This window comes from Gallinula chloropus (genome assembly GCF_964237585.1).
Source record: "Gallinula chloropus genome assembly, chromosome: 20".
In the NCBI taxonomy this organism is placed as follows: Eukaryota; Metazoa; Chordata; class Aves; order Gruiformes; family Rallidae; genus Gallinula; species Gallinula chloropus.
In genome coordinates this window covers 6,788,571-6,815,323 of record NC_140105.1, presented here as the reverse complement: position 1 = coordinate 6,815,323, position 26,753 = coordinate 6,788,571, and the positions used below count along the sequence as shown (strand labels likewise).

Below are 26,753 nucleotides of genomic sequence, written 5' to 3'. Positions count from 1 at the left end.
GGGATTGAGTCCTCGTTTCCTAGGAAAATGGGCATAAATTCCCAACACAGGAGGCTTCCACTGGAAGCCTGAAATAAAGAGCTCCTGGCACAGGCAGCGCACTCGGCAACCCTTTCTTCAAGAGCACTTTGTACATTCTCAGTGCACAAAATCTTCCCAGTTTTCCTTTTCCATAGCAAATAAAGTTTTCAAAACACACAATGGAGCCTCCTCTACTAAAACATTTTAATGTTGACCTTTCTTTCATGCTTAGATATCTAGACAGGGCCCCAAATTACATGCAAATATAAAGACCTTAGGCAGCTTTCTGCTTGAAAAGTACTTCCATAAGATCCCAATCCATACGTAGAAACAGAACAATGGAATCAGACCTACATCCAACATAGTTATGCCTTTCACTTGCTTGCTTACACATTTCTTGGATTACCTTAGCAAACAGCCCAGGATTTGGTACTTACATTTCTCTGTAAAGCACCTAGCACTCTCTTAATTTGAAATAAATATTAGCAACAACCTGCTTGAAGACTTTGATATCCCTCTGCACACAGACAAGCTACACGTGCAAAGGAAGTATCAGGAACTGATGCTCGGGAGTGCTCTCTCAACTCCATCCACCCCTTTCACATGGACTTGGATTGGCCATCCCTGGTACCACTCTTAACCAGAATTTAAGCCAACAAGGACCAAGACCTTAGACTGGTTTGACAGTTAACTCTGTTGAGTAAGTTCTGGCTTGGTTTTCTTAATCCTAAGCAAGTTTGCAGAAAAAGGACACCTGTTCTCCACAAACTTCAGTAGCCTGTCAGCCATGATTACCCAACTCTGTTACATGGAGATCAGTAATAGCTCCTGAAAAGACCACAGCCTTGCTTCTAAGCAGAGTTTCTCATTCACTATGCAATGTTCTCTGTTTTAAGAGACATCACAGCCTGCACAGTCTTCCTGCTCTTGGCTACAAGTCCTTGGGTCATCCGGAAAGATCAGTTCATGATCTTTACTATTTGCTATTTACAGTTACTTTTTGTTAATGCTTCAAACATCAACCTGTTATATGAAAATATAAGCCAGGACTAAAAACCTGCTGTCTTCTTAGTTTTATCCTTTTTCCTCTTCCTTCTGCTCACATCCCAGTGCTACAACCCAGTGCACCTCTCAGACTTTCATAAAAATTACCACAGTCTATCCCACCCCCTTACTTGCTGACAAGTGACACAGTGACCTATATTTAGCTCTTAATCTTGTACTACAAATCAAAGGGGTTCCTTCTTTTTTGCACCTCTTCAAACATCTTTCAATTTGTTGACATCTTTCTAATAAGGGAGTTATTTCAGGTTTGAACTGAGAGGCACAGATCAACTTCATAAACCCAACACAAACCTTACAACTAAGATGTAGTGCTGTGTTTTTTTACTGAACACACACAAAAATATAGTTAGGGTTTCTCTACATTTTCAAACTTCATGTCAACAGCAAGTCACTGAGTTACAAGTCTCTTCTCTGCCTCTTGCCTTTGACAACCATCATCAAATACTGCAAGGGAATAAACACCCCCACAGCTTCTCAGATAGTCTGCTTTAATTAACAAATGAATTACCAGGTGCATTCTTATACAGAAACACTTCATCTCTCTACTGACCTTCTACATGTTTCACATTTTCATCAACACACGAATTAACACACTTCAACTTCCACTGCTGCCTTCAAACAGACCAAACTAGATATTCCCAGCACTTTGACAAGATCTAGGAGCCATATCCCAACACAAAGTAACACTCATACTCCAGTTACCTGCCTTATTTAGACCCTTTGAAGCTTTTGTCCACTATTTATATTTGTGTCGATAATGAACATAACACACAGTAAAAGACATTCACTAGCTGTTCATACAGGTGCTGTTCTGCCCAGAAATATGAAAAGGAAAGAGACAGCACCAAGGATTTTCACTACTCAAAAAAAGAAGTTTCAGACATTACCTTCAGTTGAAGCAGCATCAATCATCACTCGTTGCATCAGGACTGGTTCTAATCCAAAATCAAACACAACGGTTTGGCGAAAAGTTCCAAAGATTTCTGTGTTAAAGGCTATACTGACTTTGTAAATATAATGATCTATTCCGTTCTGGACCATCTTTCCTCCTATCCATTCCTGACAGTTTTCTGGAACTTCTTGTGATACCTGGGTAGTGCTGTCTCCAGCAGATATTGCAACAATACTAAAATGTGGGCGGTGGGCATCGTAAAGCAATGCCACTCGATACAGCATTCTTGCAGGCTATAAAAAAAATGCAAAGGTTGAAATGACAGTATGATGGCAAACAGAAATTATTTCAGGAATATCTTCATTAGCAAATGACATAAGGAGAGCTTATAAGAACTCTCAACTTCACAGAGCAGGTACAAGTCCTGCCTGCCTTTCAGAGATCTGGGCAGTTGATACAGAGTCACCAGAGCTCCTGGGAAAAGAGACGGGATGGTGCTGGGAAGCTTCTCTATTTTAACAAAAATTATACAATTTAAATCTTAATTGTGAAACGTTATGGGCTGCATTCTAGTTATTATTGTCTCCCTTCCAAAGGAAAAGTAGTCCTACCTTACAAGTGAGAGCAAATGTCCATGTCTGATGAGACTTTTTGGTGGTGACAGTTACCGATAGCTCAGGGTTATGTTCTACTCTCACTCCTTCTACACATTCACTAAGCTAGATTAAAAGAAAAAGAAGGTAACATTAAACTTATACAGACAGTATCAGAATAAAAACATTCAGAAAAAGGTAATTTATTTTTTTTTCAACAGAAGGTGGAAAGGTTTCCTAGCATGTGCAGGATCAATGCAAATCCTGCCTAGGAATTAATGAAAATGTCTGCTAATTTAGAGAGACAAACAAGCCAAGTCTACTAGATCATACTATTTAAAGAATATAACCATTTAAGGACAATTAACCACAGGGCTTGATTTTCAAAAACCAACTTAATTATAAATATTTAAAGTAGAAGATGACTTCATTTGGAAAGAAGAATCTGATACAACGAGGCCCACAGACCACATTTCCAGAAGACCCCAGATCTCACTGACGTCCATGAGACTACCAGAGACACCAGTAAACTAGAATCAGGCTTTCTACTCAGTAATGCATTTTGCATAAAGTCCACTCTTCCCAGATTTTAATCAACAATAGATGGACCGAAAACTCCTTAGGGTCAGTGGTAAGTAGAGCTGGTCGAATGCCACAAGAACGTTCTTTGGAATTCCAAACAGCTGCTAAGTTTGATCATATCCATACCCCACACTCTTTGGTATTCAAACTTTTTTGAACATTTAGGAGATTGGCTGTTCTTCAGACAAGTGCCTGCAGCTGCAGGCAAAGAAAAGGAGCCATGCACAAACAAGAGTATTCACCACGAAGTCATGAAAGCTTCGCCATTTATTGTTCTCCAGTTTAATAAGTTCTGCCATCTAGTCAAGGAACAGGAACAATACCATGAGACTTGGCTGACCCATCCTGCACTGGGAATAGTAAACATGCAAAATGAACACGCTGTGATCAACTTGTAAGCTGGAATTCACAATTTCTGTGAGTACATTTGCAGAAATCAGCCTAAGACTCTGGTATCTTTGCAAGAAAATCTAGGGCAGGATAGAAAGGGGAGCAAATTGGTTGGACAATTTCTCGATAAGGAATAATTCGACCAGCTCTGAGAGTAAGGGCCAAAAACAGGCTCATCTGTTAGTTTTAAATATGAGCACATAGGGAAGTAGTATATTTTCCTTACCACTTTCTCAGGAGATAACGAATTCATCCATTTCTCAATCAAGGTTTCCATATAACTGCCCGAACATTGTTTGTTTTCCTTCTGCTGTTTTAATCTGATCAAGCGGGAAGCATATCGCTTTTGCCATTCTGTTAGCTCTTCCTGGGAATGTGCTGAAGTACACTGTGCACCGTACCTGCAGATCCCTTGCTCTAAAAATCTACATAAAATAGGAAAAACCATTATGCCTTGAACTTCTCTGTCTCCAATTAAAAAAAGAAATTTATCAAAATTTCACTTGTAAAATCAGAAGGACATTCTTTAAGTCTCTCTCGTGGAACTAAAGGCCAGTTTAGTCCATGCAAACTAATTTGGAAATATTTACATCTATACAGCATTTTATAAGAGAGGCAGCAGCTTCTCTTGCTGCCAAGTCCAGAACAGCATATCAAATTTCTTTGGAACATAATGGGACACAAACCTTCTTAAAAAAAATCTGGCTTCAAAGAAGAAAGAATCAAGTGTTTGTACAGCAACTGACACAGTAAGATCATGGACCATCCCTGAAATGGCTAGGCAGTGCATTAATATGAGTAAGACACTGTTAGTTGGCAGCAAAGGGAAGATAAAGCAAATTTCCTCCAATAGTTACATTAGCTGATAAATACTCATTCTGCAGTTTTTCCTGGAGCAACAGTGACATCACATGGTCCTTTCTACTAAATACACCTACACAGATATCATCTCTAAAGGAAAAGGTTTAATCCTCTCCTTTTAGACTGTTTATCAGTCTAAAATTATCTAATTTTGCAGAGGTTAAGGATCTGTTAAAGATGCATATTCTTAATTTAATGGCATGTCCTGATGCATCAAAATTAATGATCTTCCAAATGTCCATATACAATTTAAGCATTCTATTTCTCACAATTTATTGCAAGTCTGGGCACATGCCATAAATTTGGGAACTATTTTTATAATTGTACTTTGTATTAAAATTGTAAAACACAAGGCAGCAGCTGCACTTTCATCATTCTTCAAAACTGAAGCACTTAAATAGATGACACAGAATGAAACAAGGAGGTAAGCTGTGAAGGTATAAAGGGAGCACTGGATGACAGACTGAACATAAGGCCAGGAGGGTATTTGGTTCACCTGGTTTGTATGAGGAGACTCTACAGAGTTAACGTAAGACACAACTGCATTTGAATTCTATGTGGATATCTATGTATATACTTATATTAAAGAGCTTTTCCTATGGTGAGGAATTACTGTACCAAGACTAAGTTAATACTGCAAGTAAGGATGCCACATCACTGGTGATGACAGCAGAAGGGGACCAGTGAGTGAGTAACTTTCGGCACTAAATCCATTATGTAACATAAGGTGAATTAGAATGTGAACTACCAGCTACATGATAACAACTAACACCTGACTGACATGAAAACCTTGCACCAGAGTACCTGGATGTCAGTGCTTAGACCCTGATTTAGCATACTCTTTCTTTAAGAAAAGTATTTAAAGGTTTGCATGCCCAAATTGTAAAAAAAATAAGCATGTTATGTATCACAGTGTTACTGAAAGACATTCTCAAGCTACATTCTTTAATAGATAGATTATTTTTCTTGGCAGTCAATTTCAATATTTTTATTGCAAGTCTTCCAATCCCCCACTGCATTGCAATGCTAAAAGATAATTAGGATTTTCGTGGCCCAAAGTTCGTGGAGTACAAGCATAAAGATGTTGGCCTGTTCTTGCCAACTACACAGCAAATTTAAAATCCTATTATTTAACAGAAAAGCACATTACTTCAAAATTTGCCATCATTATGCAAGTTTTCAAGTTCTCATTGTTCATATTTAACAGACACTTCTTTTTTTTCCCCTCATTTTTAGTTCCTTATTTAATACCTCCTGCAATTCCATAGCTTCATTATCTAGAACAAATACACTGTACTCCCACTGCTTTATGGCACACAGGGGAAAAACAAAGCACAGCTTCAAAAATTCATATCCAGTACCTGTAACTGCCTTCCCAAAAGGAACTCAGCTCTTCAGTCCAGGGTCAGAATGACTCTGTTCGTATGGATTTGCTGAGTAATGCACATCCTCCTCACCATAAGGGTTAACTGCGTAAAGCTAATTACAGCTTTAGTGGAACAGTGTTTCAGAGCAATGGTTGCAAACAGGGTATAGGTGTTACTCAACAGAAAATCATAATGAGTTAAGATTGTAAGTATCTGCTTTTTTAAAATTGCTGGATGTGCACCAGGTATGATAAAAGTCAACAAGAGTTGCCAAAATTAGCCCAAAAAGCAGGTCAGGTTCCTACTCATGCTTTTAAAATAGTTTATTTGCATCAGTTACATATATGGCAGAATCAAGTGCATAATGATGGTTCCTCCTCATATATATTAAAAGTTTCATTAAGTCGTGCCAATGAACTCTACAAAGTCCAGGCAATACTGACTAGTAGACTGAAAAAGGCAAGGAGGAGAAGCTCCAACACTAGTCATTGGATCTTCAGTGAGGCAATTCACCCCTGTGTATCTGAGCTTATGCAAAATGGAAATAATGAGGTACAGAGGGAAATCCTACAAACACCTTTATCCACAGACAAAGCCCATCTTATCAACCAAGACATTTATCTGAAGGCATGCACCTTAGCTGCTGTCAAAGCACACTTCACCAGTGTTTGCTAACACTGTCATGTGGGCACTTTTCACATCTCTGAAATCATACAAATTAGAAAACGTAGGGGAAAAAGACAGATGCTGACCTGCCAGTAGAAGAATGTTCCTCAAGCCATTTGCTTATTAAAATGGAGCTAATGATTCCTTTTTATAAACTGAGGTCCTTCTGGATAAACTGACCCTTCCAAAAACTCTGTGAACAAATCAGCTCCTGTCCTAACAGGTACCTTCATCTTCCTGACCTCTTAATTGTTCTGTCAGCAGCTAAATAAAAGAGGGAACGTTATGATGCCTTGGAGAATGCTGATATAAAGCAATGACTTTACCTTTTACATAGCGTATATTCTTCACTGCTTGTGACTCCCCTGGGTGGAGGGCGGAACTGCCAGCCATCCCGGGACCCTGCAGAGTGGTCAAAACCTGGGTTACTTCCCAAACTGCCAAGTGTCTCTGAGTCTGACAGTAACTGTCCAGAGAACTGCATTTCTCAACATTAACACATGATGTATTTGTACAAAAGCAGAATAATGTACCTAAAATTAATTTTCAATCATTACCAAATTCCTTTAGAACAAAGGTCCAAAGCCTGTGAAGGCAACTTTCAAACACTTTGCAGAATGGAGCAGGCTCTGATACAGCACATGGACCAATAAGTAGAAGCTTCTGCCTCCAAATTCAGTGAATGAGGTAATTCTACCTCAATCCCCAGGGTTCATCACAACAGTCCAGCCCCTTTTTTTGCTTTCTGATTACTGTGCATGCTGAGCATTCAGCAGAATCCCTATCTTCTCACTACAAAATGAAGCAGTTTTAAAATTGAATTACATACCTTCTTCTAAATCTTCTACATGATATCCTGATGGTACTTTACCAGCTGCCTACAATTATATAAAAAAGCCAGTTATAAAAGGAACACAAACCAATGTCATCAACAAGAACTGCTTTGGCTTCTTTGCATTCTAGAACAATCCATACAAAACTATCGATCAGGAGTCTGAAATCCAATTACAAACGTGAATTTCATATTAACCTAATAACTGGATTTTAGCTGTTGCTACAAGGAATTCTGACAGGAACACTGAGTCCACTCACTGTGAGAAGAAAGTTTCAGAGACTTTTACAAGACCAGATTCCACCCTGTGACTGTTTTAATGTGGACTGCAGTGGAGTCTGTAAAAGGCCAAAAGTCTCTTAGCGAGATGTCTTTCAGCTTTGAATCAACATTAAAAATAAAGTCAAAATCAATGATAAAGCATAAAAATAACAAAACCAAACAAAAAAACCCAAAACACCAAAAAAAGAAACGGCAATCCAATCAATAGACATGACAAATTAACCTCTAATACAAAAAAAGGGTGACTGAGAGGGCATTTATATTTGTTAACCAATTTCTTACAGTCACCTTTATTACTTCATAACAGTTTCCAAGAAAAATACAATACAGATCTAAATATTTTGAATTCTTTCTACTTGCTACCGCAAGATAGTCAACAACCTATTAGCATCTTTCTCTAGTTTCTTACACATCACACAAGATTGCAATGAAAGGCTCCAGGTGAGGCAGGTGGTAGAGACTAACAGACCAGTGGGAACAATAATGTCTGAACCAGTAAGTTCCCAGTGAGCCTAGATCTCCTGGGACACATGAAAACAAGCCTTTCAGCTGTTTCAGGTACTGCTCATTATTTTCCCAGTAATATTCTCATTATTACCTCTGTTTCAGCAAGAAGTGTTTTCAGTCGTGTCAGATCTTTAGTTACCATCCCGTTCTAAGGAGAGAAAAAATATTAACAGGTCAAACACATAAACCTCCACATGCCTTAAAACCATTGCAACAAAGTTTATTTCCCCCCAACAACCACCATGGAGAAGGGCAAGAAGAACTGTTGCAGTGAAGGATTTGTTTTTTCTGAAGGCTGCACTTTACAGATTACTCATTTCTCCTGTTTCATAACCCTTTCTGCTCTGATGTAGACACACTATGTAAAGCCTGGAGTTTCCAATGAAAAGCAAAGATTAGCCATGTGACTAAAACCTAGAGTACCTCTGCAGGAAAAACCTTTCAGAACTGAATTTACCAGAAATATATAGCTAAGGGTAACAATTTCACACTCGTGTAAGTCAAAACTTTAATAAAAGGAATCCAGAGCTGTGTTTATTTCAACAATCTCTTGCAAAAACTTAATTGCTACTACACTTGTTAGACCTCCACATTTCTGAGCAGCAGAAATCACTCTCTTTGCTCAAAATTTACACACTCATTCTCACACTTAGGCTTTTTTCAAAATTATTTTTCACTTCTTTTCAGCAGAAAGGCTGCTAATTGAACCTGTTGAGCTTAAACGTATTAGAGCATTAAAATGTTACCAAGAATCATTCTCTTCAGCCACTAGGGAGGAAACTGGATGGATTCCAACTCTTCAATAAATTAATTCCAAAACTTCGTTTCATTTCTCCTCTCAGACAAACAATGGCAGAGGTCAGCACATTAGTTGCTGGTTTTACTATTTCTACTGAAAACAGCTGTACCTGACAACCTAAAGCTAGTAAAAACCTCTCAAATCCTGCTTTGGGACAACACTCTGGAATTCTATATGAAGCTGCCTTTATTTGCACAACAATAGCTCCAAACAAGGGCACTGTACATTTCCTGTGATAAGGAGCTTTTGGCTATTCTAACCATTTTTTTCTGACAGCAAGTTTCCTTCTGCCTCACCAGGAATTTTTCAATGAAACTTCCCCCCTCCCCTCACCGCTCCCCCCCCCATCCCCCCAGCATTAGAAAGCACCAGCAATGTAAAGAAAAAAACCTTTTCTTTATATAAAAATAGCCAACTGGGAGGTGGGGAAATTCAGGCTATACACCAAACAGACAAAAAGAACTCCCTCGCAAAAACAACCTACTGATTAAGATAAGCACCAAGGTACAGGAGACATGATCCAATTTCAAGGTAAGAGGCTCTCCTGCACCAGTTTCTGATGTCACTTACACATGCCTCATGGTCTGCCCAGAGCTGCTCCTGTCTGTGCAATGACCACGATGCTGGATTTAGCGTCACCAGCAGTTCATGGTGATGAACTGCATGCTATTTATTCTCAATTAGATTACAAAAACAGAAAGGACACTGGCCTTTGGAGGCTTCTGTAGACACCCCTAACTCTCCCCACGAGTCACATACAAGTCAGAAGCATTACATACACATATGGGGTTAAAAGCATCTTTACAAGCCTTGCCAGTTCAAGGGTAGAACAGAAGCTTTGAACTCAAACCTTTATCTTTGTCTTGAAATGCAAGGCTTTTTATTTTCTTGAAAAGATTCTCATGCTGTCTTAAACCTTAACACAGACCAGTTATTAAAATGTCCAGTCAGTAATTTTTCTGCTTTAATGGTTAAACTTCTGGAAGTGCATACAAAATGGTGCTAGGGGCAATTTTTTAAAAAAGCAAAAGTTTGGGATGTATATTATTCTCTTCAACTGCAAAAATATGCAAATTATTTTGCATTCCCTGAGGGTTCAGAGGTAACAATGAAAAAACTTTTCAAAATTGTTACAACTCTGAAGCACTGGAAAAGCAACAACCTGAAGATCCCAGTTATATACCTGTGCCCATACACTTATCTTTTATAATTTTTATTGCACCCTGACAGTCAACATATATCAGGAGCATGTTGTTAAAACACATTTTTTTAAAAAAGTAAATGCAAAACTGCTTCTGAAATTATATAGATTGCAGCAAACCCACTTACCAGTGATTCACCCATCAGTGATTTGGAAAGAACATTAGACACAATTTGCAGCTTCCCTTTAAGATGCATGCAGCAGAGCACTGCACGGAAAGATCCATCTCCCTTGGCCAGCCCCTCTCCCAGCACTGCAACACAAATCAGCAGCTATTAGCTTCACCACAGTATACATTTAAATAAACTACATCCAGTTTTTCTTCACCTTTAACATGAAAATAAGGTCTGAAACTTGTGTTGAATCCATGGCTTCTCGGAAAGACGTCTTGGATGTAAAGGAAGTCTGACTTGCTCTTGTCTACTATTAATTTGAAACTTGTCTCCCACCATCTAAGAAATGCTGTACACGAGCTCAAAAAGGGCTCTAATGTTTACACACTAAAATAGACAGAAATTAAACATGGGAAAGGTAAATCTGAGTATCTGACACAGACACAAAGGACCTCCTCTTCACAGAAAGGGGGAAAAAAATAGCAACCAACAACCTCTCAGTAACACAAACATGCTCAGGAAGATCCATTCATGCTCACAAAAAGCATGCCCTGTGATTCCAAATATAGCTAACCTCCTCCCGGTCAATTCCTGCTACTTTAAAAGGGCTTTTATTCACTTACACTGTAAAGTGCAGGATATAGGAACGATTGTTTAAGTCTCCATGTAACAGAAAACTTTCATAATGCCTTCTAGCACTGGATCAGATAGCCAGCCAAACAGACACTTTCATTGACACTTCCACCAGTGAAAGGATTTATTTCATGATATAGCTCTGCTTCAGACAAGCAGGTATAATGCTTAATTGTATGTACTACCTGTCCAGAAAATGAAATGTGACTAAAATGTTAGTCAGCTAAGCATGTGAGGTGAAGAAGGTGCTGGACAGTTGTTTAAAATGAGAGAACTGCTGCTATCATGGGTAACATTAACATCGGTGTTTATGCTGCTACTCGTGCGGGTGCAAACAGCTCCAGTTAGTGCTAACAGGAATTTTACATTCATCACAACCTCAGGATTACATTTTAGAATCCTCTCCCTCAGACATTCACATCACTAACAGAAATTGGATGAAAGACTAAAGAATAAATAGTCCCACAAAAAGCATTTGTGGGCTAAGAGCTAGACATCTCTTCAAAACAAAGTGGTAGCTAAAGCCTGTTTATAAAGTGCCTCAAAGATTAGTCTGAATTCACCGCTCTGATGATACTGACCACACGTCCAAAAATAGAGCTTACTTCCCAAATCAGAAGCAGCAGTGCCAGAAATAGCTTGAACATGTCTGACAGTTTACTATTTTAACCTCACAGATTAGATGTCCAATTACGATATCCCCTATCATTAACTGCGTAGTATTACCAAGCTGAAACATACAGTTGCACATAAAAAGTCACAGCACATTAACTGGTATCTTCTGTTAAAATTTGTGCAATAATTTAACTGACTGTAAATTCTCATCGTACCCTGTAACAGTGCAAGCAGCATACTAAAGGACATATATTTCTCTAACTATTCTAAAAGGTACTTAACATTCGGGTTAAAATAACACACTATCACAGGTATTCAACATGTCAAGTCTTGTAAAAAGACAGAAGAGCAGCTTGAATAAAACTATCTATTAAACCAAAAATAATGCAAGTATCAAGGAAGAGCAAGGATCAGGTAGCCCATATTATGGCTGCTTCTTCTCAAGGGTATTTCAAACATAAAACTAAACCAACGATCTTTGAGGATCCAAATGCAGATACTCTAACCTGTGAGACACTGGGCTACAACTGGTAAGAGTACATCACAGGGAACCACACATTCATTCATAAAAAACACAGGGGGTGTATGCCAATATATATATATATATATATATATATATATAACACATAACGTTTTTATATACATACATAAGCAGGGCATTAAGAAGTTGAAAATGCCCTTGGTTTTACATCTGGAAAAAATATTTACAGAACGTGCTGGTATGAATTAAGGAAACTAACATTAACCTGGGTGCTAGTTCTTTGTCACTAATACACATTTGAAAGCTGTTTTCTCTACTTAATTAAAAATAAAAAATAAACCCCCACAAAAAGATCAGCACTCTATTCCAGCCATACTTGTGCACGTCCAGTGAAAGGAGAGTAACAGTTAACATGACAGCTCCTTTCAGATGCTGATATGACACATGTGCCAAGAAAAGGTTTCACAGATGAACGTCACCCATCTACCCCATGACAAACCCATCAGTTCTCATCAATGAGAATCCTATTCATTAAACAGCTTTCCCCCTCCTACGTTCTTTAACCATCATTCATCTTTCATATATGTGTGTCTCATTTTTATTTGCCATCATGAAAGACAACTGTGAGGTTAGTCAGAATACTGAACCCTTGGCATGTATCAGTTAAAAGCAGCAGCTTTAAAATAAAATCCAGACTATTTTAAGAATGGTTCTGATTAAGTAGTGTTCAGCCTTTTAAAAATTAACAAATTTTAAATTTACACCTCCAGAAAGCACATTTACTTTTCTTAAGTTATGTTCTGTGGATCTAGAGCCCCAGAAAATTTCCTCTTCACTGGAGTAAGTATCAGTGAAGACAAATACCTTTTAAAGAAAAAAACAAAACCCCACCTAAAAATACCCCCCATAAAACCAGAAAGGAATGATTTAAGGGTTATCATTGCTAGCACAGCAATGTCAGACTGTGACATTACATTACAGACTGTGTTACAAAACTGTGGTTTGAGAAAATCTTCGTTAAAACTCAAGAGTAGTTTGGGATCTAAAACCTGAAAGGACAGATCTACCCACCTTTCCTTCCTAAATCTGATCAACTCTGACCTAATGCTTACCAAACTCAGTGAGTTTGGAAGCTCTGCATTATACAGGAATAACAGAACATTAGCAAGGTTGGCTAATTCCTTTAAAAATACCCCAAATTAAGGCAGCAGCAAAACACAGAAGGCTCAACTTCAATGTGACACATGCACATTTGGAAGCTTTAACAATTAGGAAATAAATTAAGTACATCATCCTGACTTTCTCTGAATCCAGTCCCAAAATGCAAACCAAAATGCCACCATGTCTCTAGAAAGACAGAACAATCAGCTGTCTATCTTCACAGGAATCCTAACACTATAGACTCATCCTACATCTGTATACTAAAATACCTATTTTAGCCAAGTAGCACTGGAGCACTAATGACCTGCACTTCTGACCTGGGACTGAACACAAGTTACAAAATTATGATATTTAAAAAAAAAAAAAAGTAGAAAAAGTATTAAAAGCAGTTTAATTCAAGTCTCAATTAGAAAAAAACTAAAAACCATTGTTAGCAAGCTGACAAATCTGGGGGCATCAGTTTTAAAGTTCCGACAACTGACTGCAATTTATAACACTATGTAATAAAAAAAAGAAATAAGCATACCATGCCTACAGTCTTCATCTGCTTGCCCATACTTTTTCTGAAAGGTAAAACATGAAAAGTTTAAAAATAGCATTATTCCAGTTAGCATAAACAACTACAGGCTTGAATTACATGTTTCTTAAAACTTTTTAAGAATCCATTACCTCGTCTTTTCCTGGGTGGAATACGTAAAGAACATTAGTCATGTGTCAAATAAAATATAATACATTCTGAGAATGCTTTTTCTCAAATTCTGAGCAAACAGACGTTTTGAGAGGCACATGAATGGTCAAAGGTACGTGTTTATGTATGCATTTTTAGGTGGCTCTCAACAGCTGGGAAAAAAATAGGAAAACTTTTTCTAGCCACTGTAATTTCTTTTTTTAACTAGCACTAATACAGTGCTGTTGAAATTTGTATGTATGTATTTTATTTTACTCTGTTTTACCAGTGTGATTTTAAAATTTACTTTTTTTAGTAAAACAGAAAGGAAAGTTTGGTGGGGCTTTTTTTCCTTTTAACTTATAAGCCTCCAAGTATCTATAAAATTCAAGTCTTTAACAGGAAGGTTTTTTGATTACAAGTATTTTTCCAAAGCCCCTGAAGACTTACTGAAATAATTTTCACAATGATGAACATCCAAATAGGTGCCTCACAGTATTTTCAAAGGCATCCAGGCCAGCAACGTATTAAATACTGCTAAGCATCTATCTGCATGTTGGCCTATGTAAATAATTTTGAGAAGTCAAGCCCATAGTAACACAACTTCCATTAAAAAAAAATCTTACTTATTTCTGAATTTCTTCCCCTGAGGATTCATAACATGGGTCACATCTTAATTTAAAAAGTTTCCCAATTCTTGTTTTGCACACTAAATAGTTTCATTCAGTTGTCTATTTAAAGAATGCTTAAAAATGATCGGTAATCAGATGGGGAAGATTTGTCTCAAATTTGCCCTTCAAGGCCTTATAACTTGGCCAATTTTTTTACAGCTGGGCTGAAACTCCACGCCAGAAACCTCATGTATGCTTTAGCAAGTGGGATTCTGTGGCAAACCAACATGCCAATCACAAGAAAACTGAATTTCATTTGAATCTTGACAGCACAAGATACTCGATGGCTCTTTCCAGTTCACTAGATACTATTAAAGAGTCACACTCACAAGTTGTAAAAAAGAAGCAATTCTATACAGAAGAGTCTCGATTTTGATGCGGTCGATTTCTGCCTGGCATGGCTCCGGGAGGTGAGCTGGGGGGTACTGGCTGAGGGAAAGGAGAGCCTCTGTGCAATGCTTCACTGCCACTTCATAATCCTGCTGCTTAAGAGATTCACATGCTTGTTCACATGACTTCTCTGGTCTTCTGTCTGCCATGACTCAGGGACAGAAATCCTAGAGTGGGGGCAGAGTGGGTGACAAAACGTTGGTTAGCTGTATAATGGCAGTGACAACTTGCCAACCAACTTCCATTCCCATCTCAAGGTGCTGTATCACATCCCCTTCGCAGTTCTTCTCCCGAGCTTTCTCTCTAACCTTTGCCCAGCCCTTCCTGCATCACTCCCAGCTCTGTGTTGATCATAATTCAAGAAGGTATTTAAGCCCATGACTGACGAAGTATCTAAGTAGTGGTTTCCAATTTTAAAGTCAGCATGGATTTAAGCACTTTGACACATCGATGTTTTTGCATCTTCACTGGCAGCACCATCACGGCTTTGGAAGTAACACAACTCATCCACCAACTGCTCTTCCCCCAACCTGCAGCCAGTTACTCCAAGACACCTTTCTCTTCAAAGCTCTTCTCACCTACTCTCTCCAGCCGGGTGAAGCACAATGGGGATGAGAAAGAACTGGTGGTCAACAGGAAAACACTCGTCCCTTCCTTCAGTTGTTTTATTTCCATTGATGTCTAAGAAAGCCCAGATACCCCTGCCACACCAACACCTTCATGCAAAACTTGTTAAATCATTTTAAACTTTTAAATTGAAACAGTTGTAATAAAGTTATTTTCAGTATCAAGAAAGAAACATAAAGGAATACTGATTTTTCAAGACAACTTTGACTTAAACCACCTTCCCTTTCAGAACACCTATATAAAAATTTACTGCACAACACCATCTTCCCAAAACCAGAGGAACCTTGAAAAATATTACTGTGTTCATCCAGGTGTATCTTTTCTGCTAAAAACAAGTCCCCACTTTCAACATGAATAGGAACAGGCTAGTTGGTTTTGCACTTCCAGAGGTATGAGTAAATTAATTCATAGGGTAATCATTAACATTAAGAATACACCGTGGGATCACTTAAGCACATATTTTTAATTATATAAATGTTAAGTATTCATGCAAGGATCCTATCTAGATACAACTAAAAATTACATTGATTTCCATTTGACTAACTTTTTACACCACTGCGAATTTTACAAATCTAGGATTTCCTTCAATAGTAATACAATAGTTAATTGATGTTTTTCTCATGTACATTCTGTTTTCCTCCTAAGGGACTGGAAAAAAAAAAAGAGGATTTCATGAACTCCACTGTACTTTTGATTTCCTTACTTCCTGGCTGACATGTAACCAAAATTCCTTCGGCCAAAAGTCTCCGCAGAGCTTCTGTGTGTTTATTCCCCCAAGAGCTGTATTTATAGACAGATCCTATCCCAACCGACTGGCCAGGGTGACTGACACATTACTCAGCCCTTCTCCAACATGATACCAGGTAAAAGAAAAATAATTTTATTTATCAGATGTCTTACTCTGGCCGTTTTGATGAATATGGAACTAGTTTACTGAGAAGAGGCTGCATTGTACACTCCCAGCAGCGGGCTACTGTACTGCAAAAGCCATGCAATTCCTTTTGTCACCCTGAACATACCTGGCCACTAAGCAAAAACCTGTGAATGAAGTTCACTGGATCTAAGAGAAGTCAGGACCAGGTTGTTTGGATAAACTAAGCTGAACTGGGTCACACGAGCAGTGTTTCAGAGTGTAATTAAAAAACTCTCTGAAGTCACGGTGCACGGGACACAGCGACAGCTATGGTGCTGCTGCAGTTTAATCTGTTTTTAAAAATATTCATAACAAAGAGAACGAGTATGTGAATGACACAGGAAAAATATTACATTCAGGCTCCCAGGTTTAATTTCAATTCCATTTCTACCCATACATGCAGACAAAAAACGAGGTTTACTGTGCATTTGCACCATCTACTTCAGACTCCAACCCAAAACAGTTACATTTTAACAGCCAAGGAATGGAGACAGTTCTCAATGGAAATCTGACTTCTATAAACGTTTATTTTCAAAAATTTCAACTGAAAAATTGGAATTTCTATATTCGCTCCAAGGGTAGAAATTACCACAGATTAGACCTGAAAGCTGAATTGTCACACGGGCTGCACTGTGTTCCCAACTCTCATTGCAAAACTCAGCCAATTGCTTATTTACCCCACTTTCTCTGTCTGTAAAACTGAGATTAATATACTAAGCATGTAACAGAACAAATGTCAGGATTGTTTGCTTAAAATGGCCTGCAGAACTGCATGCCAGAAGAATTCTCAATTCAAATCTGAATAACCATTTATTCTAATAGCAAAATTTAACACATCATCAAAATTTTGAAGAAACCATCAACAGGCATATTCCCATCACCTGAAGTTACACATCTGAAATAGATGGACCTAAATCAGAAATCAGAGGTTCACAGAGTTGTAGGGGTTGGAAGGGACCTCCAGAGCTCATCGAGTCCAAGCCCCCTGCCAAAGCAGGGTCCCTAGGACAGGTCGCACAGGTTGGCATCCAGACAGGTCTGAAATACCTCCAGAGAAGGAGACTCCACACCCCCATGGGCAGTCTGTCCCAGGGCTCCGCTGCCCTCGCTGGGAAGAAGTTCTTCTGCATATTGTTGTGGAACTTTCTGTGCTCCAAGGCACAATGTCTTATCGACAATGCCTTTATTATCAGTGGGGAATTCAAAGCACTTCTTAGCTCTGAATCCACTTGCAGCAGCACCGCTGCCTGCGGAAACGGTCCCAATTTATGCACTTGAATAAAATATTTCAACATAGGGCCTATGAATTCCACCTGACAGGACAGTAGGCATCACGTTGACTAGAGCATAGATAGTTTACACAACTCTCTCACCAGATAATCCAGGAATTTTCATCTCAATATTCCTAATGAGTGTTTTGCCTTCTTTCTGAAGGGATTTTGTAAAAAAACATTAAAAGAGTATCTAAAATCTCATCTCCAAATAAAACTGAACATTTCCCCTCCAGAACTGCAGAGGGGGCTAGGAAAAGCAGAAGGGACAGCCTGAAGAGGAAGAGCAAGAAACCAACGTGACCTACAGTCATTTATGTTCAAGTAAACACTATGCCTGCTTGGTGCGCAGGAGGCTTTTGAGGAATTACTCCACAGTCTGATGAGTCCAACTTCCATATTAAAAATCAATCTAGGAAGAGAGAACATTGTGAACTAAAATTTGAGTGTTTCACAGCAGTTTTACTCATGACTGTGCACTTTCACGCTTCACAGCTTACCCACGTATTTTATGGAATCAAAGGGTCCTTACATTAAGATAATGATAAGTTAAGGCATGTGACAGTTCCTAAAAAAATTCAAACAGATGCTTTTTCAATTCACTGCAAAGCATCTAGCCAGATAACTCTTGCTGTACTTCATAAACAAACAGATTAGAGGGCACAATGCTGTTCCTATTAATGTCACTGGCAAAATTCCCAATGTCTGCCAAGACAGAAGGATCAGATCCAAGGTCTCGCATGCCAAGCTGACAAACAGTAGACAAGTCAGTAAATATTTGCATATTTTAACCAGACATTAACATCTCTTGTAAAGATTTATGCTAAAGCAATGATGTTCAACTTGCAGTCCTACAGTGAGACTGGTAGGAATTTACTGTCAATTCAATATACTTCAAGAGCCACATCCTGGGAGTCGCAAAGTGAAGCAAATGAATGAGACCCATTGCCATGGGGAACGTGCGGGGGGCGGGGGGGAGGGGGGGGCTCTCCAGCTGCCTGCCAATACAATCCATAACCCTTCAAACCATTCTGCTGTAAGAAATAAGCACCCAGATATTCCTTGCCAAAGCTATTCAGCTGTGTCCTCCAGTTAAGAGCCCACTGTACCTCAGGAAAGGAGAGGAGAAGGGTTTGCCCTTCCACTGCAGCCGAGTTGGCACAGGCTCAGAGAAAGCAGGGCAGGAATTCAACTCATCCTGCCCTCCTCCAAGGAAATGTGTGCAGTGACCACGCTGTTTCCTAACCCTTTGTCGGTTTTCAGCCCTTCTCACAGATTGGAAAGGCTGGCCACTGAACTGGACAGAAGTTTTAAACGTGTAATAAATTCAGGTATTATGTCAAGAAGAGACAGCTGGTTTATCCTAACTTCCCAGCAAATCCATTTAAAAGGCAGTAAGAGATGTGCTAGATTTACTTTTTAGGGTGGTTGCTCAGTCCTTCCCCTGTAACTTCTGAACTTCAAGTCAATTTGAACTGAATTTCTCAAGGATACTGTGAGTTTTATAAAAACATTTAACGAGACAGGTAACAGAGCCAGATTTGTAAGTCCACACAGGAAAAGCAGCTTTAATTCAGGCTCTTATCGATACCAAGAGGTCAGTTACCCCATCAATTACTGCCAATGTGCTGCCACTTGTGCAGCAGGACACCTCACACTGTACCAAAATACCACTCACCAGTAAAAGAAAAATCTACTTATTTTTTCCCATTACAAGGGAAGCCACAACCACATTCGTTAGCTTAACTGCTCGAGGACCCATCCAGTAGTTCCCAGGGTTTCCAGATTTTCAGGTGACAGACACTAGCGGTACACACCGCTTTGGAAGCGTTACTGGTAAGATTGAGATGTTGGCAGTTCCCATGTGATGGCCCCAGAAATTGTTTCCACGGTACAGAAAAGTAGTATTTGGGAAGGCAGAAAGTTGGTAGGGACACAAGCCCTGTGACTGAAGAGTCTTCTAGTCCCCTCTCACTCAAATTTATCGGGAAAATATTAACAAGATACTTTAATTTCCACAGGTAGAGAAAGATCTATGTTCTTTTAATAATCTGGATGAATTACAAACCATCAAGTACACATGTGAATGTGCCAGTGCTACAGTTAAAAAGGTGGGTCACCAAAATTCAACTATCAAGACTCTGCAAACAAACCCCTGGGGGTGTCCAGACACTAAAACAGGGACTAACCAATCCATCTACTGTTAAAAGATCTTATGCAGCTACTTTGGCATCTCTAGTAATCCCATTTTGAGGCATAGCTCACACCTCTAGATTATGTTATCTAATTGTTTTTGTGTACTCCAAAATACCACCCAAGCACCTTTAGATTAGTAAAATTAAATATGTATTTATTTTAAAAATAAACTTACTGCCTTGAGACAAAAAGAGCCTCTAGGAAAGACTAAAATACAGCTGCACAAAGCCACTTACAGAAACACACAGAAAAAAATGCACTTTCCTAGTGTCATGACATATACATCAGAAATAATCCCACACTCAGAAATCATTTAATAAAATGAGAGTAGATAATGACAGTGCGCTATACCGATGTGAAAGACTTAACAGAGAAAAAGGATGGCACATCTTTCATGTGTAGGGTGCAGAGAAGAAGAATACAAAAGGTGCTTTTTTTTTTTAAGAAGAATATAATAGCAGAGATCTTACACACTCATTTGTTGCAGTTATGGCTGAAGTCAGTAATATTAGTCATACACAGTGCTCAGAAATGTACTGCACACCTTACAGAACAAATACAAAAGTCTCCACCCTTGAGAGAGGACAATTTAATCGGTTTTCTGAAATAACTGAATTACTCTGGTTAATGCTGTACAACTCCAGACAAAATGACCCTACTTTAAATTCCAAAAAATGATGTTAAATCTGAAATGGAGCATACAGAATGAGGAAAACTTATTTCAAGGTTTTGTTATATAGCATATCAGCAGCAAGAACCTCTGCTACATGGCCTCGAAGGAACATGATATGCTTGATTTCAGGAAGGGGAAAATAAAAGGAATTAAGAGGTTCATGATGTCCTGTACCATTAAAACCTCAGATTATCCGTTCACATTGAAAAACCAAGAGCAACATGAATTAGGAGGACAAGTGAACTCTGGCCATATAAATAGAGCCTTGAGTCTGACCCTGTTAACTTTGTGTATAGAACAAACACATCCAGATTTACTGAAAAAGGAACAAGTGCCTGTGGGTGGCTTACCATTCACATAATAGGAACAAAAATACAGCAGCAATTGAGATTAAGAACAAATGCCTTCCACATCTGGGGTTCTCTGTGTTCTTTAAATCACTTTCCATACAACATAGAGTGTAACAGGTTAGATTTTAATGAGTGCCAATTATTATTTCAGTACAGACACTTTATTAAGTGATTATTAAGTCTTCATTACTTTTACTAATCTCTTTTGTTTCAATTTTGAAAATCACAGCAGAAAGGTATTTTATACAGTCAGTGGCAGCACTGACACACGGACAAGCTGGCTACCTTTGGCTCTAAATACGAAAATAACTCATTACCTCAGCACTTGTAACCACCTCACCTACCACCTAAGTACCCCTAATATCTTTGTTTCCTGCCTTTAAAATGACCCTTCATCCCCCAGCTGACTGAAAACATTACCCACCTTGATGAAACTAAGCAAAACACAGAGCAAGGCAAAGCACATCTACCAACCTTGCCTGAAAGCATCCCTAACCAGCAGATACAAAGCTCCTAGTTCCCGAACACAAGTAAAAGCACTGCATTCATTAGAACTGCAGTACAAAGCCCAGGTTGTAAAGCCCAATACTCCAAGGTTGCCTGATGACATAAGTATCTGTACAAGCCTCCGCTGGGCATCCCGCGTGTCTGCATCATGATACAACCTTTAACTGCACTAGTCAAACACTCCACTTTCCACAGGCCGCCCCACGGGATGAGCAGGCAGGACAGAGGCTGCCTGTGAATGAACATCTAGTTAAACAGCATTTTAATCTCTTCGTGGACTTTTCAGTAATGCTTACAAACACTGTGACCCTGCACTTGCTAAGTTTTAAGAAAGTATCTTTATCCTTCTGACACTATTCCCTTTCTACAAAGAATTAAGATAACACATTAAAACCAAAAGCTTCTATAAACTTCTTATATCCAGATTAAGACAACTCTAAGTTATTTTTCCCCTATTATCCTCTGCCCTGTACTATATAGCCCTTTATGTGATAAAAGCAGAACACCCAGTGTCTGCAGAGTGACTTAGGAGTACTGAGCATTCATCTACATCACAACATGGGAGAGTTCATTAGAAATACAGAAAATTAAGTGTAGCAAAGATGGGGTGTTAAGTATCATTTGCCTTTTTTTATTTTGCTATTCCCTACTCCATTTCTGAAACACTTTCTAATTTATGCAAATTGTGAAACTGTATTCAAAAAAGAAACTGTATTAGCATTATAAAATAAATGATATGTACCCACACAGTATAGCATCCCTTCCATTTCTTTCTAACACTAACATGTTTCAATTTGAATCTCCTTGTTGAGCCATCCCCCATCTCCACATTTATTCTACATGTTCTGTGAAATGGTTTGGGGTTTTTTTCCAATCATTTTCAAAAATCATTTTGCACCTCCTGTTCAAATCCAGCCACTGCACGAAGGTAGAGCTGCCAGGGAAGTGGAACTGGCTATCAGGAATATAGAAGGGGAATTCTCTATGCTCTCATTTTTGACCAAAATCCTACCAGGGAAGAATGCAAAAGCCCTAGCCTTCCAACAGTACAGATATCTCGCCCAGCTCTGGCTGAAGCTTATTCACTTCAGGGATGGTCCTTCAGATTTGTACTCAATGCTAACTTGAACAATGCAAGCAGATTATTCCCACAGTTGATAACCAGTATACCCTTAGTAGAAAAGTCAGATTTTTGCTTTGTAAAAAGTAGCATTTTAGGACATTAGATTTTTTTTATTTTATTGTGGGCATTAGAATATATTTTTTGCCCAATTTTTGGAAAAGACTGAATCATGTTGACAGAACCCTTCACTCCCTCCAGAGCACCCAAAAAGTCAGCCTGCAACAGACACCTACCATGGGAAATTTCAACCCAAATAATTAGAATTTGGCAAGTAATAACCAACTGAAACGAAGAGCGTGTCATAGTGAGCATCAAGTAACATAATAATAGGTGGTGCTTCTGCCCCACCTAAAGTTCTTTTGGCTCCTTCATAGAAAATCTTCATGTAAACAATCTTTCATAATAACCGGTTAACAGCAGCACTTTGTACTCCATTTACCTGTACCTTCTTAGTGCTTTTTGAGAATAGAGTTTCTCACACTTATCCAAGATGAGGGCATTTTAATTGAAATATTGTCCCATGGTTACCATTTTATCCCCATAACAACATCACCAATTACTTACTTTAAAAAAATGCATTAGAAAAGTAATTTAATCTTTGCTTCTCTTAATGAAATTTGCCAGGGAAAAACAAAGGGAAAAATCAGCACTGCACAGCCAGCGAGCTCTCTGTGGAGCAGCACCAACCTGCAAGCCTCGTCAAACACATTCTGCAAAGAACACAGTACTCCTATTCTAAAGGCTGTTTTAAATCATAATCAACAACTTTAAAACCATGAACTGCTTGTGGCAGAACCTCTTTTAAGCATCTGAATAACAGAACATGGCCTTGTTCCTGAGTGCCTCTGCACATTTCACAATATCATGTTTAGTAATCATTTTGACCTAAAAAAAGTGAACTCCATCAATCTTAAGGACTTACACAGCCACGCAACTACCAATATTGTTCTCCACTGAGTCATAAGATCATGCCAGAAGTCCTTTTTGAGACGTGTCTGCTGTATGATGTATAGGTACATCTGGGCATACGTGACTACACATCTGTCACGTAACATTCCAAATGCCCAGTGCCAAACTGCATTCCCAACGTATGCAGAGGGGAGTCAAAAAAGACTCCCAAGCATCATTACAACACAAAGCATGCATCAAGATATTTACAAACTTATTGCAGAAGTTTAGATGCGACATGTCATAACATTTTCCATGACACCCATTGTCACCCATACAGGCTGTCTTCAGAGAGCACCTGACCACAGCTCATTTGCCAAAGTTCACCAATTTAATCAGTCTTGAAGACAGAATCAAAATCACAAGTCCCTAACTTTCAGTCTGATACTCAATTCACAGCTTCCTCTAACACAGATGTATTTGGGTTTCAGCAAGAAGAGTATTTTTTAAATTAGGAAATTCTCTCTCAAAGCATATCCCCTTTTGGAAAACCCCAGGCACACTCCAGAGCTCAGTGGCTCACGCTGAGTTTTCTCTTCTTAACAGGGACAGTGCAGTGATGCTGAAACAGCCTTTCCTTAAACATCAAACTTTCGCTTTCATACATGAACTTTCTCCATTCTTGACACGTCCCAGTACCCCAAAGCAGAACACACCTACGACTAGATGTGAAGAAAAACGTTTCGGTCACCAGTGCAAATGCAGGAGCTACAGGTAGCGCTCAGTTTTACAGCTGGATTTAAAAAAACCCTAAGTAAAGCCCTGGGTTAATTTTCTGTTTGAGATGCAAAATATGAATCATTCCTTCGATCCATTCAAGAGGCAAAGGAACGTAAAAATGTCTGTTCTGTTGCACAGTTATAGTGAAGAGTTCACAATCAGAGCACAGAAATAAGACAGAGCTGTGACACAAACCAGGAAAATCTTCATTCAATGTACCTTAGTCGTCTTCATTGCAGCATCATAATGAACTTAAATTTATAACAGTAGCAAATAATACAGTGACTGAGTTTTTTGTTGTACATTTACACAATGCTCAGTGCAAAAGGGCCCTACCATAACAGAGTTACTAACACAATCATGCCTCCCACAGACACTCCAAACACATCTTTCCTAAAGCCACGCTTATTATGTAACTGCCTAGGATATTTTTGTGTGCTGTTTTGAAAGTCCAGAGCAGTAACTACCCTCCACCATTAAAAGCTGCTGTCTTTATTATAAATAACCTTTGAAATTCATTTTTACATGACCATACTTCAAAACATTTGGCATAATACAGCTAAGCCTGGGAGTTGTCTTCTAACTCTATTTTAATGGTATTAACCCTTCTGTATCAGATAATGCTCTTCTAATGGCTGTTTCCTCTCCTCAAACGCACAAACACAATGTTTGGATCCCCACATTCTCGCACAGCAAACCCCACGGGCAACAGCGTAACTTGAATCCCAAACACCACGGGTTTCCCAACAGCATTCACCCTGCTCACTCCTTTGGAGATTCACATTAGAGATTCAGTCACGTATTTTACACCCCACTCAAAGAACAGGCATCAGCAGGAATGAGTAACAACCCTACTGTGGTTAACAGCATCATCCTCGCAGAACTTCGGAAGAAGAAAAGCGGTGTGTAGCCCAGCCAGATAAATATAAACAGAACTGCAGCCAAGGAATATCAGTCAGTTCAACCGACAAAACAAATGTCCTGCACCATTCCAAACGTGTGAGTGTCTTAAGATAGAGCCAGAGCGCAGTTACCTCAAAACCATTAGCACAAACAACTATAATCAAAACCATCACTTGGGTAAAATACCCTCAGCACTCAGTACAGCACTGTGCTAGCACACATTCAGAATTATGCTAAAACAACTTTCCCCTTAATGACATCCCTGTGTAGACGATGAGAAAAGCCCAACAAGTTCTGGCTCCCGAGATGGCAGAGGAGCGGATGCAAGGCAGCTATTGTGGCTGCTCGACAGCATTTAGGAATCCCAGATAGCTGATGGGAAATGTAGCTGAGAACAGCAAAGGAACACTGCTTGGGAACAGGAGCAGACCGCCCGTCCCCGGCCCCCCAAAATGAAACCTTCACTTACAAAAATACTGACTGTTACATTAGTGAAAAGGTATATAAGGAAGCAGCATTATTTTATATGCTGCCAAAACCACTCTGCTTTTCTTTTGTGGCATTCTCCATTTATTATATCCACAAAGACTTGCTACTTTCTTGGTTTGCCGAACCACTAAATATTTTCCAGCAAATTAAACACTCCTGCCACATTACAACCAGGATTCTCCAAAACAGCTCTTGTTGTGTTACATATTTGCCTTTTGTCATAGGGTCCGATCAGCTCTCAAAGATCTACACACTCTTAAGCAGTGTAATTTTCAGTCTTTTGATGAATACACTATTTTTTTTGTATATATGTGTAAGAAAAAAAACAAAAACAAACCTGTGAACTTGGTAGACTGGAAGATCATTTCTAAATAACACGCTAACTACCATAAAGCCAGCTCAGACCAATCCACACACTGCTTACATTTCTGCCCTTCACTTCCTGCCACTCCAACAACCCTGATTTTGTACCTAACATAATCCTACTATTCTTTTTCTTCCAACATTTAGCCATTACAGCTCTGAGAATCATTAGCCTTCCTACTGCTTACAAACAGAAGAGATCATGAAATGTACTTTCCCAAACCACACATAAGCCCGAGACTAAAATCATCCACCTCGGCCGCATCATTCTTCATGCAAGTGGTACTTCCTGAGACTAACAGAAACAAATCGCACAAGAGTTTACAGTAACGTCTCCAAAACATACCTTTATGTAAAGTCACTTACAAAAACTCTCCCTGCCAACTCACCATCACAGTATATCTACTGCTTCTTAGAAAAACTGAGTGTTGTTAATTCTAAATTACCTTTTTGCTAAAGTACAAGTCTTCTAACATCCAACAAAGGCTCCACAACACTTAGAACATTTGGTAAGTTGTACTCATTCAGGAATAGGATGGGGCCATAGCAACCACTCAAACTTTTTAGGCATGAAATAGACCTTCTCAGTGTAAGTAAAACTACACTTAAGAAGGAAAAAGACCAAAATCCACTCTTTCCTAACTAGCTTTCCTGCCATAAGTCTGCAACTTGGTATTTTAGAGGACTCTGAGAAAAGACTGGGTAAATAACCAGTGCATTCCTATTAAATTTATGACAATGAATTTGCATATACAATTGTAGAAAAACATTTGGATATTATGCTATAGCCACATTAAGCATCCTTTAACTTCAACTAGCAGTGCAATGGAAATGCAACAGAACAACGAAATCTCACCCATGGGTAATTACAATCTCCCTGG

General features: G+C 38.9%; 1 protein-coding gene across 1 annotated transcript in view; it reads right to left on the bottom strand.

The window, feature by feature from the left end:
* The window catches only part of HELZ (helicase with zinc finger), an 82,425-nt gene that overhangs the window by 51,599 nt on the left and 4,073 nt on the right, over positions 1-26,753 (bottom strand). The window contains exons 2-10 of the mRNA XM_084273670.1: positions 14,729-14,956; positions 13,588-13,624; positions 10,187-10,311; positions 8,150-8,206; positions 7,267-7,315; positions 6,764-6,839; positions 3,770-3,968; positions 2,590-2,697; positions 1,974-2,271 (exon numbers count right to left, since the gene is read on the bottom strand). Coding sequence (XP_084129796.1) covers positions 1,974-2,271; positions 2,590-2,697; positions 3,770-3,968; positions 6,764-6,839; positions 7,267-7,315; positions 8,150-8,206; positions 10,187-10,311; positions 13,588-13,624; positions 14,729-14,938 — 1,159 coding nt within the window. The 5' untranslated portion in view covers positions 14,939-14,956. The remainder of the gene's footprint in view (positions 1-1,973; positions 2,272-2,589; positions 2,698-3,769; positions 3,969-6,763; positions 6,840-7,266; positions 7,316-8,149; positions 8,207-10,186; positions 10,312-13,587; positions 13,625-14,728; positions 14,957-26,753) is intronic.